The sequence below is a fragment of the Lepidochelys kempii genome, chromosome 8, assembly GCF_965140265.1.
Source record: "Lepidochelys kempii isolate rLepKem1 chromosome 8, rLepKem1.hap2, whole genome shotgun sequence".
Taxonomy (NCBI): domain Eukaryota; kingdom Metazoa; phylum Chordata; order Testudines; family Cheloniidae; genus Lepidochelys; species Lepidochelys kempii.
In genome coordinates, this window is record NC_133263.1 from 104,738,419 (window position 1) to 104,756,704 (window position 18,286).

Here is an 18,286-nt window from a genome sequence, read left to right on the forward strand (position 1 = left end):
AGCAAAAGGGATGAGAAATGTTTTAAGATGATATCCTGTGATGCAGTTTTAGTGCTTACTTGGGTGATAAGTTTGTGCTCTGCTATGATGTCAGTAGGGCCACCTATGTTATTAACCTAAGTTCACTGGTGCTCTGATTTCATATTAAGCTTCTTGATGTATGTCCAGTATGGAGACCATTTCATGGTTCAAAGGACTAGAAGTTCATCTTGGTATGCAGTCTCTAAGGTGGAAAATCAAAGTCAAGAAAAATCCAAGATAATTCTAGTCTTTTTTTCCGAGGCAGCTTTGTGAGTGGGTAGAAAATACAACTTTCTAGCTTAATGAAATTATATGAAATAAGAGCTTTGGTGACACCATTCTGAAGTATTCATCAAACATTGGATTAAGAACATAAGAACGGCCATACTGGGTCAGACCAAATGTCCATTTAGCCCAGTATGCTGTCTTCCGACAGTGGCCAATGCCAGGTGCCCCAGAGGGAATGAACAGAACAGGTAATTATCAAGTGATCCATTCATTCCCTGTCACCCATTCCCAGATTCTGGCAAACAGAGGCTAGGGACACCATCCCTACCCATCCTGGCTAATAGCCATTGATGGACCTATCCTCCATGAATTTATCTAGTTCTTTTTTGAACCCTGTTATAGTCTTGGCCTTCACAACATCCTTTGGCAAGGAGTTCCACAGGTTGACTCTGCTTTGTGTGAAAAAATACTTCCTTTCGTTTGTTTTTAAGTAGGCTTTGTATCTGTAACACAACCAGGGATACTTTGAAAGGCTAACTGGTTGCAATATGGTCAGTTCATTTTATTTGTCTAATTTCTGTGATTAGTTGAAAAAATTCTTTTCCAAGTACAATCCATCACAGTGGATGCAATTGCTTGCTCTTAAATTGGGGGTTGTAATAAATACTAGTTTAAAAGAAAGTACCTTTATGTATAACACCTATTAATGCAAAATCAGGAGAAAAACATAACTAGCAGCAAGTACAACACATGTTGGTTTTGTTTTCTATTAATGGTTGTGTGCCCGGGCAAATCTTAATGCACTATTGAATTCTTGTTTTATACACTTCCTATAATAATTGCAGAAAAATTTTTTAGTGGAACTTTAAGGGCTTTTAAGTGACCAATGCATCTGAAGAAGTGGGTTTTTTACCCACGAAAGCTTATGCCCAAATAAATCTGTTAGTCTTTAAAGTGCCACCGGACTCTTTGTTGTTTTTGTGGATACAAACTAACATGGCTACCCCTATGATACTCAATAGTGACAAGTTACTTAAATCCAGATGGATGTGTTTTGGGGTTTGCACAGCATGGAGTATTAATCTGGCATATTATTAGCCAGCAGTGTAGCAATTCTTGCATCCTTAACATCATATAATATGAAATTAGAGCTTAATATTTCTCTGAGCTGTCATACTGAAATAGCTGGTATAGTTAGAAGTAGTTGGCTAATAATTGGCTTCTGGCTTAGACTCCAAAGGCCTGTGCAGAACATGAAGGACTGTTCTCAAATTGGGCTAGGCATGAAAAATCTTTTATTAATAAAACAAGTTTTAAGTTTCCAGCTAGGAGGCAAGTGTACGGCAAGACCTTCAGGTACTGATAGAGCTATAATTCAACGTGGGGGAGATGTGCGTCAGACACTGAAACTAAATCCTACACTATGAAACACACGCTGTTCATTATACAATACAGTAAGACTGAAGTGAACAATTAATTTGTCTTCTGTTCAGAGCTCCTTCTGCGAAAAGCGTTTTGTGCTGTTAGCTTTATACAAGGCCTTATGGACTCTGCAGCAAGCTGTACCTAAACTCTGTGGTAAGGCTCCTGAATTCTGTGACAGACTGGAAATTCTTCAACCGCCTTGGGTGAATTTTAAAATCAGGCTTTTTTCTGACCAAAATACAGTATGAGTAATACAACCAGCCCAGAATGCCCTGGGGCATTTATTTTAATATTGATTCTATTTAATTCACTCTGCCCATGAATTTTCAGTTTCCAATGTGCGGAAGATTTTTGTATTGACAACATAACAAACTGTCTTGTGGAACCTGTTACTAGGATTCTGGAGTTTTGGGAGCTATGAAGGGACAATAGAGGGTTTTGGAAGCCAGGAAGGAATGAGAAGTAGATTGGGATTGTGGAATAAGCACACTAGCTGGGTTTCCTTGCTAAAATGATCTTCAGTGAAACAGTTAATGTTGACAGTTAAACACCTTACAAATGTCTACGTTACATCTATGCAGTTACTTTTATCAATCAAACTTATAATCTCTTCAAAGAATGAGATCAGGTTTGTTTGAAAAGACCTATTTTCCATAAAACCAAATTGACTAGCATTAATTACATTCCTATCCTTTAAGTCTTTATCAGTTGAATCCCGTATATTTAGCTTAAAATGTTGCTCTTGAGCAATCTGCTGAGGTTTCAGTATATTCTATGTCATACTGGCATTTGATACCCTTCTAGATTAATTTTAAAAGATATAATCTTCAGACGTATTAGTTTTTCCTGGTAATCCTTATTACAGCCCTCCTGGTAATCCACCCCCTCGAGGGGAATAGTTCTGAGCACTGGGAGCCTGTCCACACTCGCACTTTAAAGCGCTCAGACTTGCTGCGCTCAGGGGGGTGATTTTTTTACTCCCCTGCGCTCCCCCGAGCCAGCAAGTTAGAGCGCTATAAAATGTAAGTGTAGACAAGCCCTAAATGTCACTTAAAGAAGAGCATTCACAAGGACTTCCTTTAGGTCTAAGCTAATACATACTAGATACACATACACCCAGTGCAGTCTGGCTATGTGACTTCCTTATAATTCATACAGAAAGTTTGTCAATCTTTGATAGTTCTCTTATACGTAGAACTAAAAAGAAAGTAAATTTTGTAATTTATTTTGTTCATGCTTTATTTTTGTATATATGTATAGGCACATTCTTGCACCTCTTGCTGAATCCATGAATAACAGTGTACGTTCTTTGAGTAAAAGCAAAGGACTAATCAGTTTCGCTTTCTAATTCCATGATCTTACGAGATCGTAATGTTCTTTTATTTTGAAAGTAAAGTGGCCATATGATCTGGTGGCTGAATCCTCTCAGATGCCATGGTTATTGGTGCGGCCAAACATGGGACTTGTAGCATCAAAAATGAGAGGCCTCTAATACCTGTTCCATTATTCAGTGTGTCACTCTCCCCAGCTTTCGTGAGCTACAGCTCACTTCATCGGAATGTGGTTCACGAAAGCTTATGCTCTAATAAATTTGTTAGTCTCTAAGGTGCCACAAGTACTCCTTTTCTTTTTACGGATACCGACTAACACGGCTGCTACTCTGAAAAATCTCCCCAGCAGGCTGACAACTCAAGCCAAGGCAGCAGGCTAATTCACTCACATGTGAATAGAAAGAAAAGAAATGTTAAAAGGTCATAGTGTGTTCAAGCTAATTCACTTATTAGAATAGACCAAATGAGGATGTTATCACATTACATATACATGGCATATGCCTGATAATTACATTTGCCCTAAATACTTGAAAACTAGTGAAATGCTAATGTTGTTCTCTTCACTCATCTGAAACTTGTTGATTTACATTGCAGTTAGTTAGCTCTAAATCAAAAGGTGTGTTAGCATTAGGAAGAGAATTTATTTAATATGTAATACTGCATGAAAACTAATGAAGGATTGTTTCTGGCTATCTCTGTTCCTGTAAACTAAGAAAGTTTGTCTGGGGGGTGTATCTAAATGCATTATATATGTGTCTGCAATGGGATTGCCCATAACTGGAACAGAAGCCTTAGAACAGTAAATGATAAGCATGTTAACTTCAAAGCATGGGTCCTTACATTCAACAATGGGAAATCTACAAACCCATGCTGTGGTGGGATTATATGCCAGATTGCTTTCCTGGGAAGACAGCTATCAGAATAAACCCTGGGCATGATCCTGTATCTCTGGACTGATGATTCTGAGCGAATACACACAGGTCCCCAAAGCCATTTTCATAGAAACGTAGGACTGGAAGGGACCTTTGAGAGGTCATCTACTCCAATCCCCTGGATTCGTGGCAGGACTAAAGATTATCTAGACCATGCCTGACAGGTGTTTGTCTAACCTCCTCTTAAAAATCTCCAGTGCCAGAGATTCCACAACCTCTCCAGGCAATCTATTCCAGTGCTTAACCACCCTGACAGTTAGGAAGTTTTTCCTAGTGTCCAACCTAAACCGCCCTTGCTGCAATTTAAGCTCATTGCTTCTTGTACTATCCTGAGAGATTAATTAGAACAATTTACCTCCCTCCTCTTTGTAACAAACAATTTACCTCCCTCCTCTTTTTTGTACTTTAAAACTGCTATATTGTCCCCTCTGTCATCTCTTTTGCAGAGTAAACAAATCCAGTTTTTTCAGTCTTCCCTCATAAGTCATGTTTTCTCGACCTTTAATCATTTTTGTTATTCTTCTCTGGACTTTCTCCAGTTTGTCCCGATCTTTCCTGAAATGTGGCACCCAGAACTGGACACAATACTCCAGTTGAGGCCTAATCAACGCAGAATAGAGCAGAGGAATTACTTCTTGTGTCTTGCTTACAACACTCCTGCTAATATATCTCAGAATGATGTTTGCTTTTTAAATTTATTTAGCAACAGTGTTATACTGTTGACTCATATTTAGCTTGTGATCCAGTATGACCTCCCAGACTTCTTTCAGCAGTACTCCTTCTTAGGCAATCATTTCCCATTTTGTATGTATGCAACTGATTGCTCCTTCCTCAATGGAGTACTTATTGAATATCGTCTTTATTTACTTCAGACCATTTCTCCAGTTTATCCAGATCATTTTGAAATTTAATCCTCTCCTCCAAAGTACTTGCAACTCCTCCCAGCTTGGTATTGTCTACAAACTGTATACGTGTACTCTCTATGCCATTATCTAAATTATTAATGAAGATATTAAACAGAACCAGAAGTACTGGAACAGGGGACCCGGGGGCCACAGCTCCCCCAGTTTTTAACAGCTGGAAGGGTGAGCAATGCGGGGAGGGGGCAGAGAGGAGTGAGTGGGAAATGGGGTCTTTGGGGGAAGAGGTGGCATGGGAGTGGTGCCTTGGGGAAAAGGGCCAGTGTGAGGGCAGGAGCTTGGGGAGAAGAGGCAGCGTGGGAATGGCGTCTTGGGGGGGGGGTAACGTAGGGGGTGGGGCTCAGTTAGGGAGCCTGTGGCCTCCCCACTTTTAGGAGGCTTCCGCCACTCTGAACTGGACGCACAACCGATCCCTGCAGGACTGCACTGAATATGCCTTCCAGCTTGCCTATGAACCACTAATATCTACTCTCTGGGAATGGTTTTCCAACCAGTTATGCACCCACCTTATAGTAGCTCCATCGAGGTTGTATTTTCTTAGTTTGTTTATGAGAAGGTCATGCGAGACCGTATCAAAAGCCTGAATAAAGTCAAGATACAACACATCTACCACTCCCCGCCCCCCCCCATCCACAAGTGTTACCATGTCAAAGAAAGCTATTAGGTTTTTGGGCAACCGTCAGAGACTTACAGGTACTCGTAGACATTATATCTCTGTTATCAATTGAACTTACAAACTCTAACCCACCTGTTATATATTTTACTTGCTTTAACCTCTCAATACATCTCATTTCTTTTCTTAGCTAATAAATCTTTAGTTTATTTTACTAAAGAAATTGGCTGTCAGCATTGTTTTTGGTGTGAGATCTGGCGTATCCATTGACCTGGAATGAGTGACTGACCCTTTGGGGTTGGAAGAACCTAATGTGTGGTGAATTTTGGTTTTAGTAACCTTTCATCATAAAGTTCATTTTGTCTGAATGGTAAAGAGGGGCTGGAGAATTGAAGGGGACTGTCCGTGGCTCCAAGGTAAGACTAACATAGTAGTCCAGGAGTGCACATTTGTTATGGGCTTGGTGAAATCCCCTTCCTTAGAAGTTTTTAAGGTCAGGCTTGACAAAGCCCTGGCTGGGATGATTTAGTTGGGATTGGTCCTGCTCTGGGCAGGGGGTTGGCCTCCAGAGGTCCCTTCCAACTCTGTTATTCTATGATTCTATGAAATCTAATTATAGGATATACCACCAATTTGGGGTGTCTACCTTTTTTGAGAGTCTGACCTGAGATTGGCGCTCTTAACTGTAAGCCATACCGTGACCCAGTCTTAACAGAAGTGAGAATTTTCTTTAGATCAGGTAGTAGACTCCTGTATTTTTGGTGCTGGAGGTTCTGGGTTTAATAGATGTTCATGCTCCTGGTGTCTGTATTTACACCATCTTTCTTTGTTATAAATGCATAGCATAAGTACTAAATATTACTTATCTGTCAGGAGTCTTACATCTTGCTATAAAGTACATCTGTTTTAAAAACATGCTTTTTTAGAAAAACCTTTCAATGCTCATCTAGTATAAGCCTCAAACCATTAACTGAATTTAATGTTCATTTAAGGTGCTGGATTGACAGTTATGGAGTCCTCTATTCATAGAACTCATTGCAAACTTCCGTCCATTCTAACCCTTCTTTCCCTCTCCTCTGATGGCCCTGCTAACTTATCTTAACCCTGATTTTGAAGGGCCATGCTATGTATAAGACTGCAGTGGGACCCAGTTAGAGCTGCTTCCGGGGCTAGCTACATGTGTTCGGCTCAAACAGCAGGCTGCCTCTAGCCCAAGCTTCTCTTTTCCTGAGATGTTCAGATCAACTGTGCAAGATGCCAGTGGATGTCCCCAGCAGATGTCCCCTTCCAAAAGCAATAATGTGACCTTCATGTTTGCCTGGTGGGAAATAAAGGAGGAGTCACCAAGTGAGCAGAACTGTGAACAAATATCGGGGGGGGGGGGATAGAAGTGCAGAGTGAGTGTGTGTGTGTGTGAGAGAGAGAGAAACAAAACAAAAACAAACACATACAGAACAAAAAGGACAAAGGGGGAGAGAAAATGGACGGAAAGGAAAGGCAGCGACAGCAACATGTGAACTAGGGGTACAGTACAAGAAGACATGGGTGGGAGGAGTGAGAGGATATCTAGCCCCAATCTATTCAAAGGGGAAAGAGTTTGGAAACCACTGACATGGGACATTTCAGGGAGCATGCTTCAAACTTGGAATCTTTAATTAACCTTGCCTGTTGGCAGGTAAGTAAACAATAAATCGTTTGAACCTTCAGCGTGTTTTAAATACAAATATAAGTCTGCACATGGTTGACAGTCTCATCAGAAAGGCCAAAGATGGAATTGACGTGGAGACTGAACTGCACTGTCATCACTGGAGGTGGTCACGTTGGCTGGGTGATAAAGCTTTCATGGCTGCTCTCTGTGTGGCACCTGTTCTCTGCATAAATAGGACTTCAGTCTCCGGGGTGGTCAAGCCAGCACCTTTAAGCTGCACTGAATTAATTTAAAGGCTTTAAAAAAAAACCCCAAAAAACCCAACCTGCTAAAAAGGAGATTCTGGGAGTTGAGAGTAAATGTATCATTTTGTGATTTTTAGAATATATTTAAAGTTTAAATAAAATGTGAAAAATAAAATCTTAGATGTTAGGATTACTACAGCATTTGAAAACAAGTTAATGCAAAAGCTAAAGTGTAATGAGACAAATCCAGAACTAGTGCAATTGTAACGGATTTAAAGGAGATTATAGGATGAATTTGACCCAGTGTATAATACTGAGTTGTACGGTTGTATGTGTTTTAATAACCTCTACCACGCTTTTCTCCCCCCACCCCCTGTTTTGTCTCCACATTTGAAGCCATGGTTACATTCTTGAAGGTGGTGATAATTAATATTGACGCACAATCATTAAGTAAGAAGAGTACTTATTTATAATTTTCACTTTATAGATAAAGGCAGGAAAAATGCTGGTTTTGAGCATATTAGCTGTTGGGATATGAGGTTTACTGATGCTAATGACTTGTAACCACAACTTGTTTCATGCTGCTTATGCAAGTTCATATTTTTGGCTTTCTGGGCTTGCGGCATACTAAGCAGACAGTTGTTTTTTTTCTTGTCCTTTTTTGTACATTAGACACTACTGCATTTAGTTTCTCCTAAGAACTAGTCTTTGTATTGGCCACTAGATATAACCGCTCTTTTCAGTTTTACCTTTACTATGTTTTTGTTTGTACAGACTTAAAAATAAAAAATATGCTTTCTTGTCCACCTAGCATGGTCCTTATAAATGCCACAGATGATGTATCTTTCTTGTACCTCCCTTGGTTCATATTGCCCTTCCAAAGTAAAATAAAACCTTGTAAGGGGAGCCATTGGGCAGAGAGTGGCTCCCTAACCAATTTCTATCCTTTATATCGTCTAAACTCTTATTTGTTGCTCTCTCCTTAAAGTTGGTTCTTAGCTGCTGCTGTAGCCGTCAAACACAGGTGATGCAGTGGAGGTCAGATATTGAGGGAAGATTTTCTTGTAGAAAAGTATTGATTTCAGCCACTCACCTAGGGAGCTGACTCTAATAATTAATCACGAGTGGAACTAGAGATGCAAATGAGCAGTCTTCTACATCAGCAACAGTAAAGGTTTGTTAAAGTCCCCATCCCCAACAAAAACCTCAGAAATTATTTGATTACACTTAGAAATAAGACTGCAAAATAGGAGGCAAGCAGTGAAAACCCCTTGCCTAGACTCATATCTCAGACATTTTTTCTTTCCCCATTTGCAGTTACTGAGCAGAGTCACATTTGTACATTATATTCTACCGCTTCATATCCGTGCACCTAACTTTGCGAAACTCTAAATCTGCAGCGATTAACGTAGTCACATACAAATGCTAAGGAGGCATTTCTGAGATGCTATATGAAGCACGCTGATATGTTGCTTTCTGGTATATCTATATGTAAAGGGACCCTGCATATTTTCTCTGTTTGGTGACCTGTCCATGCTTTGTCCTATTTGTGGAAGACTTGGCAATTCTGTCAAAATGTTTGAAGGACTGGTCATGCAGATCTACAACAGGACAGATTCTGTTTTGCTTTCATCCAGACATACAGGTGTAACTTCTCTAGGTTTCTTTTCAAGCAAACTAATAACCTACAAGGAAGCACTTCTAATAGTGGGTAAAAATAAAGGCAGAACTGCAGTAGAAGTCAGCTGATATCAGCTAAGTCAGCTAAATCACACAGGAAACCTCAAACCCACATCTGCATTTTCTGCTTGTCACTACTTAATCTAAAGGTGTTCTCTATCATTTTCTGACATGTCCTTCTGAGCAGCACTATCACTCGGCCTGTACTAGGAAGATGAATTTGTTAGTTGCATTGAGGAATGTTCTTTGAGTTAGCCTGAATTAGTGTAACTGATGGAGTAGGCAGTCTCCAAACACAGCTTAAAATGTAGCGGTGAGGATGTACAATACCCTTGGTATTTGTGGGTCCTGCATAAATCCGTTTAACTAGGGTAAAGGACTTTATTTTATATAGATTCTTATAAATGTTAAGAGGGCACCTGTTCACATACTGTTAATACCCTTGACATAGCATATTATTTGTGATGTATATAAGTACTGGAATACTATGTAGATTTTTAGTGTCCACATTTTAAAAATGATGTTGAAAAATGGGAGAGGGAGCAGAAAACAGCTACAAAAATGAATTGAGGGCTGAAGAAATGCCTTACAATGAGGGACGTAAAGCTCAATCTGTTTAGTTTATCAAAAATGAGTGAGAGGTGACGTGATTCACAGTGCATAGGTACTTTCACAGGGAGAAAATACTGAGTACTAAAGGGCTCCTCAGTCTAGCAGAGAAAAGGAGCACAGGAACCAATGACTGAAAGCTGAAGTCAAACAAATTCAAATTGGAAATGAGTCACAAATGTTTAAGAGGATAAGCCATTGGAACAAACTATGAAGAGAAGTGATGATGTCTTCAAATCAACACTGGATGCTTTTCTGGTAGATGTACTTCAGTCAAATACAAGTTTTACTGGGCTCAGTATAGGGGTTACTGGGTGAAATTGAATGGCCTGTGATATACAAGAGGTCAGTGGATGATCGAATGATCCTTTCAGGCCTTAAAGTCTATGAATAAGTTAATTGTAGCAGTAGAGTTCAGTATAATAACCATCACCACCAGCACGCCATGCAATTTAATCTCCTCTCCCTCCAACAATTCTCCTCCCTTACAATTTCCAATCCACTGCACTCCCATTTTCAGATGCTTGTGGAAAAAAGGGGAGCTTTGCAATGTGGCCGGAAGGTGACTGGACTATTTCAGATTAAGTGTTGGGGGAGTGGTGCAAGGTGATCTGGTTCTGGCTGAAAGCAGAATCTGCATTTGACCACTTTGCTGTTTTCTGTGTAATTTGAATTGTAGCCTTGCTCATCTGTCTCACTAGCTATACTGAATTATCCTCTTTGGCTTTGTTTTAAGGGGAAAAATAGGGTACGTTTGCCATCATATTAGCTCAGTTGAGTTAGCTTAACATAAGTGAAAAACCTTGTTAAAATTCAGGCTTTTCAGTTGCTTTATGCTAACCCGACGGAAATATCATGATGGAAAAAACACACCCTTTTTGCCCATCAGGACCTACACACACCCAGTAGCTTATAGAGTATCTTTTGTTGTGCGTTGTCCCTCACTCACAGAAGTACTGGAAGGGTTAGGCTATAACTAATAACTAGAATTTTTAAAAATGTAAGCGTTAAGGAAGATGTGTAGAAAGAGTACTACAAAATAAGCAAAGGGCTTTTGCATGTTGACATGAAGTGATATTTGAGGAAAGGAACCAGTCTGTCTGCCTGATCTGGATGCCCCTTGAACTGATCATGGTTTTGCATTTCTTTAATGCCTTTCAACATTCAGATAGTTCCATAACCTCTTTGAGACAGGTGAAGGATATAGAGGGATCCCTTGACCTATTGCTGAAATGCAGCCACTGTTAACAGTACATAGCAACACTATGCAAACACTTAGGGCAGGCAGTGAAATACATTACTGTATCCAGATGGAACTGTAGTGGGAATTCAGGGGAATTTGGCCAGGACACTGAGAGGCAAAACAAATAGTAAATATAAAATATGCATATGGGCTCTTTAATGACCACAGGTAGTGATAACCTCAGTTTTACTCAGCTCATTGAATAAAATCGTGATCCCCTTAATATCATCCTGGGACAATGATTCATTATCGAGCTTGAGGGAAGAATTCTATCTACTACTGTAAACTGCCAGGGCTATTTTCTGTAGCATCCAGATGTTCAATGGAGACCTCCCATCCAAGGCATTTTTCTCCTTTACAGTGACATTCATGAGTCAACAGCTTCGGCAGCTGAAGAATTCCATTAGGATCCTTACCAGTCCTGTTGCTTACAGATTGTAAATGAATAGAAACATGGGTGGTTCTTCAAATTACTGTCCACATGGATTCCACATTTGAGGCTCATGTGTGTGAGATTGGAGTCTTTTGGCCCGCAGTGTCCATTAGGGCTGTGCCTATGGCCTAGATGTCCTTGCACGCCCCACCCAAGAGCATGAAGTGCTGAGTGAGTCTGACTTTCCCTCAGTTCCTCCTTGCTGCCGGTGGCAGTGAGACAGAATCCTTGCTGTGTCCTCCTGCTGCTTTGCATGCTGTGCTGGTTTACTGGTCTTGTTGCTTGTTGGTAACACTGACACCCACTCACCAAATTTCTTATTTTAGTCAGGTTCTGGTTTTTAGGCTAGGAACCCCAACCCCTCTCTCCCCTGATACCGAGGCTCTATCAAAATGACAGAGGCAAAATCTCTGGGATTAAGAACCTGCCCCTGATCTGACAGCTCAATGCCACTCAGTGATGGGCACTCTCAGTGCCTGTTTTGTTTGGGAGGGATGTTTTCTTGCACTTTGTACCATACATACATACCTCTGACAGACAGGAAGGAGCAGTGCTCCAGAATTGAGCTGCTAAGGCATAGGAGAAATTGTAGGCCAAGTGGAATGGGGTGTGTGACCCTAAGAGCATTCCAGGGCCAGGGGCTCACTGACATCAGGTTTCAGCAGGCCTGACCAATTTAGTGAACCCCAACTCTCTATGGTTACAATCTGTATCTAAAAGGTGTCAAGTAATATGTTGTTGGAAAGCTAGTAACTCACAGATCATTAATATTCTTGCATAATCTATGTATGCAGTGTGTGTTAAAAGTTATGGGTATATGGTGCTGGGGTCAGAGTTGCTGCAGCGATAAGACACTCAGTGCATGGAAGCCAGGTTAGGGCTGTTGTACTGTAGGCGGGCTGCTGGCGTCAGTAGCCAATCCAGGGATGCACAGCACGCAGAGACTTAGGCTTGCTTGTTGCTGACTCTGAATGTCCCAGGCAGGCATAGTAGTAAAGCTTTTTAAGGCACATTAGGGTTATGGGGCAGGCAGTGACACAACTGCTCACTGGTCTGGATTGCACCCCCAGAATGTTACAGGTGGAGGGGAGAGAACCGTGGTGGCACAAACTTTTTGAGACTGGTATCCAAAATCAATTGTTTGATTATTATGTGGGCCATGAAAGCTTAGAGAGAGGTTACTGAGATGTGTATTTAGTGGTCTACTTGTACCATCATAAGAACATAAAAACGGTCATACTGGGTCAGACCAAAAGTCCATCTAGCCCAGTATGCTGTCTTCTGACAGTGACCAATGTCAGGTGCCCCAGAGGGAATGAACAGAACAGGGAATCATCAAGTGATCCATCCCCTGTTGCCCATTCCCAGCTTCTGGCAAACCGAGGCTAGGGACAGTTTGGATATCGCTTGACTGTTTCTCTTAAGCAGCCACCACACAGCAGAAAGAGAGAATCCAACAACTTTATCTGATTAGTAAAATCTCTGATATGTGGTAGTCTTGAAAAAACTTTAAAATATCAACTTGAACATCACATTTCTGTTTAGAAAACTTTGTACCTGCTGCTGTTACAAGTAACTTAATATTACTGTGACTGAGAGAAATTAGCAAAAAACATTATTTTTTGAGTTTTTCCCCTGTTTAGTCAGTCAGATTCTTTGTGGCTGAAAAGACTTTCCTCAACAACAAGAAGGGAGCAGAACAGCTATTTCAATCTTAAAAAATTTAGGGCCACGCTATTTAAAAAATGTTTAGTGAGAAACTTTTTTTTAAAAAAGCTTCAATTAATTACATAAATATTAACGTTATTAGCCACATGGAAACTTTTCTAATTGTTTGACCTTTTAAAACTTCCTATGCTAAATTGTTGGTGTATTGCAGTTAAATAGGGTACTTAATTACAAGATAATAAAGGTGTTCAGAGACTACGGGCTTGTCTACATTGGCACTTTACAGCACTGCAACTTTCTCGCTTGGGGTGTGAAAAAACACCCCTCTGAGCGCTGCAAGTTTCAGCGCTGTACAGTGCCAATGTAGACAGTGCATCAGTGCTGGGAGCTCTTCCCCTTGTGGAGGTGGGTTTTTTAAGCTGCAACTACACAAGCCACGTTAAAGTGAAGACGTGCCCGTAGGCTAACAGCCAAGACGGAATAAACTAGATAGTGACTGCACTTCTGGTTGATTGCAGTGATTTCTTCTTCTTTTTTTTTTTTTTTGGTCATTTGTGAAGTGTCGGGCCTTGCTTTCCTTCTGGATGAAAGGGCTATGTCAACGTGAGTCATTATCATTGTGTGGTTTTCCAGTAGAAAAGCAGGTGGCAAGACTACACTGGCATGAAAATATGTCTCTTTTGTCTTAGACCTCACAACTTTTCAAGCACATTTAAAATGATCTGTGAGCTTTCTGTTCTGGATGAAGATATGCTGGGCTGGTTGCACTGGGATTTTCTGATTTTTGCCAGCTGGCAAAACATCCATGTTTATGTAAGCCCTTTCACAGCAGGGTACTGAGGGAAAGGTGCAGGGTTCCTGTTATTCATATAAGTGGGACACGCTGGCATACTTCCAATATTAATGTGAGTGACCTTATGGACGAGAGTACATAGAACAGGAGGATTGCTGTGATGGACCTATTATGTGGGAATTTTTAGTTTGTTTCTTGTAGTGACAATAGAACAGGGAAATCGGATGCCTCTTAAATGGTGGATTTTAATGGTTTGTGGCTAGTGCCTATCTGTGTGCAAAAGTGATGGAGCATGTTTGTGTGATTGACGAATATATCAAGAATAGAAAAGAAAAGTTCAAAAACTATTGTGGATGTAGTAAATTGAAACCCTCTCCTTTTCCATCCCAAATGCTTAGGATATACTTTGACCTGGACAGTGGATGTGAAGAAGCTGGGAGGCGAGGAGAGAATTCCAAATTGCTTCTATTTAAAACTCTAGCCATCTTCTGTCAGTCAGGTCCAGCTTTCTGTTGTCAGCAGATGAGTAGTTCTTTTTCTCTTTTCTGAATTGCTTGATTAGGCCTTCTATTTGTTGGACTGTTGTGGGCGGGTGAGTGTTTGAAGAAATGGTAAAGGTTAGTGAGAGGACTGATAGAAACTGGTCTTGGTATGTTTGATCAGCTCGAGACAGCTGATTGTGTCGGTGGGCACGCATGTGTGTTGGAAAGATGAATGTTACAGGGACATTGATCTGAGCTCATGTAGACTGTCTGCATCAGTGTGGTGGTGGTAATACACTTTTTCCCATCCGTTCCCAGTGTGCAGTACAGTGCACTGGAAGATACTGTCCCAAGATGTTTCATGGGATGTACGGTAACTCCAGATGTTTATAACATTGGGAGTTGTGTGGCTAAATTGTGGCTCTCCATCAAGAAAACTAACTAACTTGGAGGCTGTATCATGAAAATACTTAACATAAAATTGTGTTAAGAAATTTATTTATAATATAAATTCAAATGTCATTGTGGCACTATAGAAAGGTCTTCAGGAAGATGCAAATTTAGATGCATCAGTTCTACTATCAGTTACATGATTTTTATAACAAAATTGGGTACAAAGGAATGGTAATCTTCTTCTCTCATCTGAGGCTCTGGCGAAATCCTAAAACTGTATTTGTGATATCAGTCACTTCTGTAGCAATGGACTGGTATCCTAAACACAGGATCATGATTTCACTGCAGGCTCAAAGAGGAAGGAGAAGCTTCTTAAAAAAACACACAAGTGTTTTCAATGATTAAAAAGGAATGCAGGGGAAATGCTTTCAAAGCAAAACTTTTTTTGATAGAAATGTTTCCTCTTTACATTCCCCATGCAGATTCTGAAAAGGAGATCAACAAATAAACTATTTTGGGGGCACCTCATGACTAACAAGTTTTGTATGCAATGGAGAGAGATGATGGTGTGCATTTGAGGCCAAATCTTGTGCTGTGACCTATTAGAGAAGGGATAGCTTGTGTGTTCTCTTATCAAAGTACTGGTGCAGAAACTCAGCTGTTTTAACTTTTATTAATCTTAGAAAATTTCTGTAGCTTATGTAAATACCATAATAATATTATAAACATTTTGGTTATACGTTATAAAACCAGAGCAATCAAGGGAATATTTAGCAGATGCTTTAACCTGGGTGGTGAGATGATACTGAGTAGTACATGAAGAAAAGGAGGACTTGTGGCACCTTAGAGACTAACCAATTTATTAGAGCATGGACATCTTCAGAGTGCTCCACAAATTTAAAGTTCTCAACACCCCGGGCAGGTAGGTAAGTTTAATCATCTTTGTTTTATAGATGGGGAGACTGAAGTGTAGAGGTAAAGTGACTTGCCCAGAACTACTCAGTGAGTTAGTGACAGAGCTGACATTAGAATTTGGGAATTGACTCTCAGCCCTATGCTGTCTCAGCACACCTTGTTGCTTTCCTTATCTTGGCTTTGTCATGACTTTTATACCACAATGAAAAATTAAACTAACTCCCTGGGTTTCTTTTCTACTCCCACACCCCTCCCAATTGCCACTACTGAGTCTGAATCTGAGTTTGCTCATAAGTCTTTCAGGGCAGTTTTATGTAGAACATTCTGCTGAATTAGGTATAAGATTAACTCCTACCCCCACCCCCAGGCTGTGCCTGCTTATATCTAATGCCAAAGTCTGGAACAATAGCCCTCTGATCGAACTGTGTGTTTTCTCTCAAAATAAGACACTAGTCCCTTTTTGCTTTCTTCATTTGACCAAGAACAAGCTAATGAAGGGGAAATATGCACAGTTCTGTATCAATAAATTAATTGTAAAAAAACCCAACCGCATACCTACTGTATTGTGGGCTCTTGGTTCTAAATTTACAGTGCCTAGTGGAGACAAATGTAACACTGACAGAAAAATGAAGTCTTTTTTTTTTTTAAAGCATATAATGAATAGATTTACAAAGTAATAGAAATTTTATTTCTTTTTCATTAGTTGTAAAATTTAATTTGGTTTGCCAAAGAAATATTGGGTAAAACTTATTTGTCCTTAGGTGTAGAATATATCACAGTAATTGTAAACTCACTGCTTTGCAGAACCAGCTATATGAAGTAACATTCAAGTTGTCAGACATGGCTTTTGGCTTAGTTCCTAATAACCAGCCTGCGTGGTACTGGAGCAGTGGTGGGCAGCCCGCGGGTTGCATCCTGCCCGTTAAGGTAATCTGCTGGCGGGCCACGAGACTGTTTGTTTACATTAACTATCCGCAGGCATGGCCGCCCGCAGCTCCCAGTGGCCGGGAACAGGGAATCGGGGCCACTCGAAGCTGCGGACAGTCAAAGTAAACAAACTGTTGTGGCCTGCCATCAGATTACGCTGATGGGCAGCGTGCGACCCACGGGCTGCGCACCACTGCTCCAGTACCACACAGACTGATTATCTGAAGGTGAAACTGATTTTCATTTCCCAACCTGAGACAGATGTGAAAAGTAGAAAGCATAAATGATGACAAACGAATTGGATTGCTAGCATTTGCTCTTAATATCTGTTGTGTAGTGACACAGGTAAACACTTGTTACAACTCAAGGTTTTTACCTTGACAGTCTGCTATTAGCAGCGTAAGAGGAATGGTTGTGGAATTTGATAATGTAAAGGAGAATTTGTTTATTGCTTGGTAATAGCCATTTTGGGGGGGCGTCAGGCAGGAATATATGGCTGATCTTGCTTTTCTACTCCCATTCATCAGTTTGGCTAAGGTTTTTTTTTGTGTGTGTTTTCTTGCTCAAAAAAAGTAAAAGCTTAACCTTTTTCAGAACTTCTAGTAATTAGAAGTGGGAATGGAGCCAAAATCTCATGCAGGGGTGTGTGTGGAAAGAACTCGTGTAACAAAATGGAGCTGCTTTGCAATATAGATGAAGAGTTCCTCTCTCTGTCTCTGTCCTGATATCCAAAGACCTCTGTAGGGTTGGCTCTAGCTAGCTTCCAGATCACCTCTGGAAGATCATCCGTCACCATGATTTCTCATGACAGCAGCCTTCCACAGGAACAATGAAATTGCCATCTCTGGTGGAGGAGAAGAGGAGGGGCTATTGTGCATTGGAGACAGCTTTCACGGGATTTAGAGTGTGGAACTCCCCCTCTCAAGAGAATTGGAACGATACAGAGAAGATTAGCATGGCCCCTGCGCAAGGATGACACGCAAATTCGGGAAGCGTTCCATAGTAAAAAGAGACTGAGTGACCATGGAAATAACTACGTTTGGAGCTAAATAAAAAAAATGCATTTCTTCAGTGTACTTTTTCTTCAGTTTCTTTACGCTTGCTCATACAAATATGAACAAGCAAGCAAACCCTCTAAACTTAATAAGCTTTTTCTCCTACAAATAGTGACAGAAGGGGGAGAAATGATGATTTTTAAATACTTGGGAGGTACTCAAGCACTCTGGTAATGGAAAGTCATGTTATAGGCTAGAGATGGCATAGTTATCAACTTGTTTCAGACATGAGGACCATATGTCCTGCTGCTTGTTATATGCTACTCTGTTAATGGCTCATTGACCTTACATTTCCTGCCATCAAAATGTCATCTGCTCATTTTGCTTTTATTCTGTAGGTGAGACACAAAACTTCAGACCAGGTGATGGCTTTGAAGATGAACATGCTGAGCAGTAACCGAGCAAATATGCTGAAAGAGATCCAGCTCATGAACAGGCTCTGTCATCCAAACATCTTAAGGTGCTGAGTTTTTTTCTGTTGGGTAGTAAGAGGGTGAGAGAGGGTTCCTAAGAACCTTTTTTTAAAGGGTTTTGTGTATAACTGGAACTTTATGGATCCACAAGATAGAGAGTCTCTAATTTTAAAATAGGATTTTTCATACTAGAGCATATTACCTAGATTGGCATTTTGCATCCAGTAATAAGCAATAACTGTTTCCTCAGACAAACATTAAAGTCTTCATAATGTAATTGTCCCTACAATCAATCAACTGACATGAAGGAAG

At 40.5% G+C, this 18,286-nt stretch overlaps 1 protein-coding gene and 1 non-coding gene across 6 annotated transcripts in view; both read left to right on the top strand.

Annotated features, from left to right (window-relative positions):
• Positions 1-18,286, top strand: part of TESK2 (testis associated actin remodelling kinase 2) — a 121,570-nt gene that overhangs the window by 17,960 nt on the left and 85,324 nt on the right. For 4 of the 5 annotated variants that reach the window (XM_073357891.1, XM_073357890.1, XM_073357892.1 and 1 more), the window contains one exon: positions 17,900-18,021. In XM_073357891.1, coding sequence (XP_073213992.1) covers positions 17,900-18,021 — 122 coding nt within the window. Of the gene's footprint in view, positions 1-14,187; positions 14,407-17,899; positions 18,022-18,286 lie in introns of all 5 variants that reach the window. The other variant, XM_073357893.1, reaches the window with a different exon arrangement.
• Positions 17,409-17,513, top strand: LOC140916678 (U6 spliceosomal RNA). The gene has a single exon (XR_012160593.1). It is a non-coding gene; the product is annotated as a U6 spliceosomal RNA (small nuclear RNA).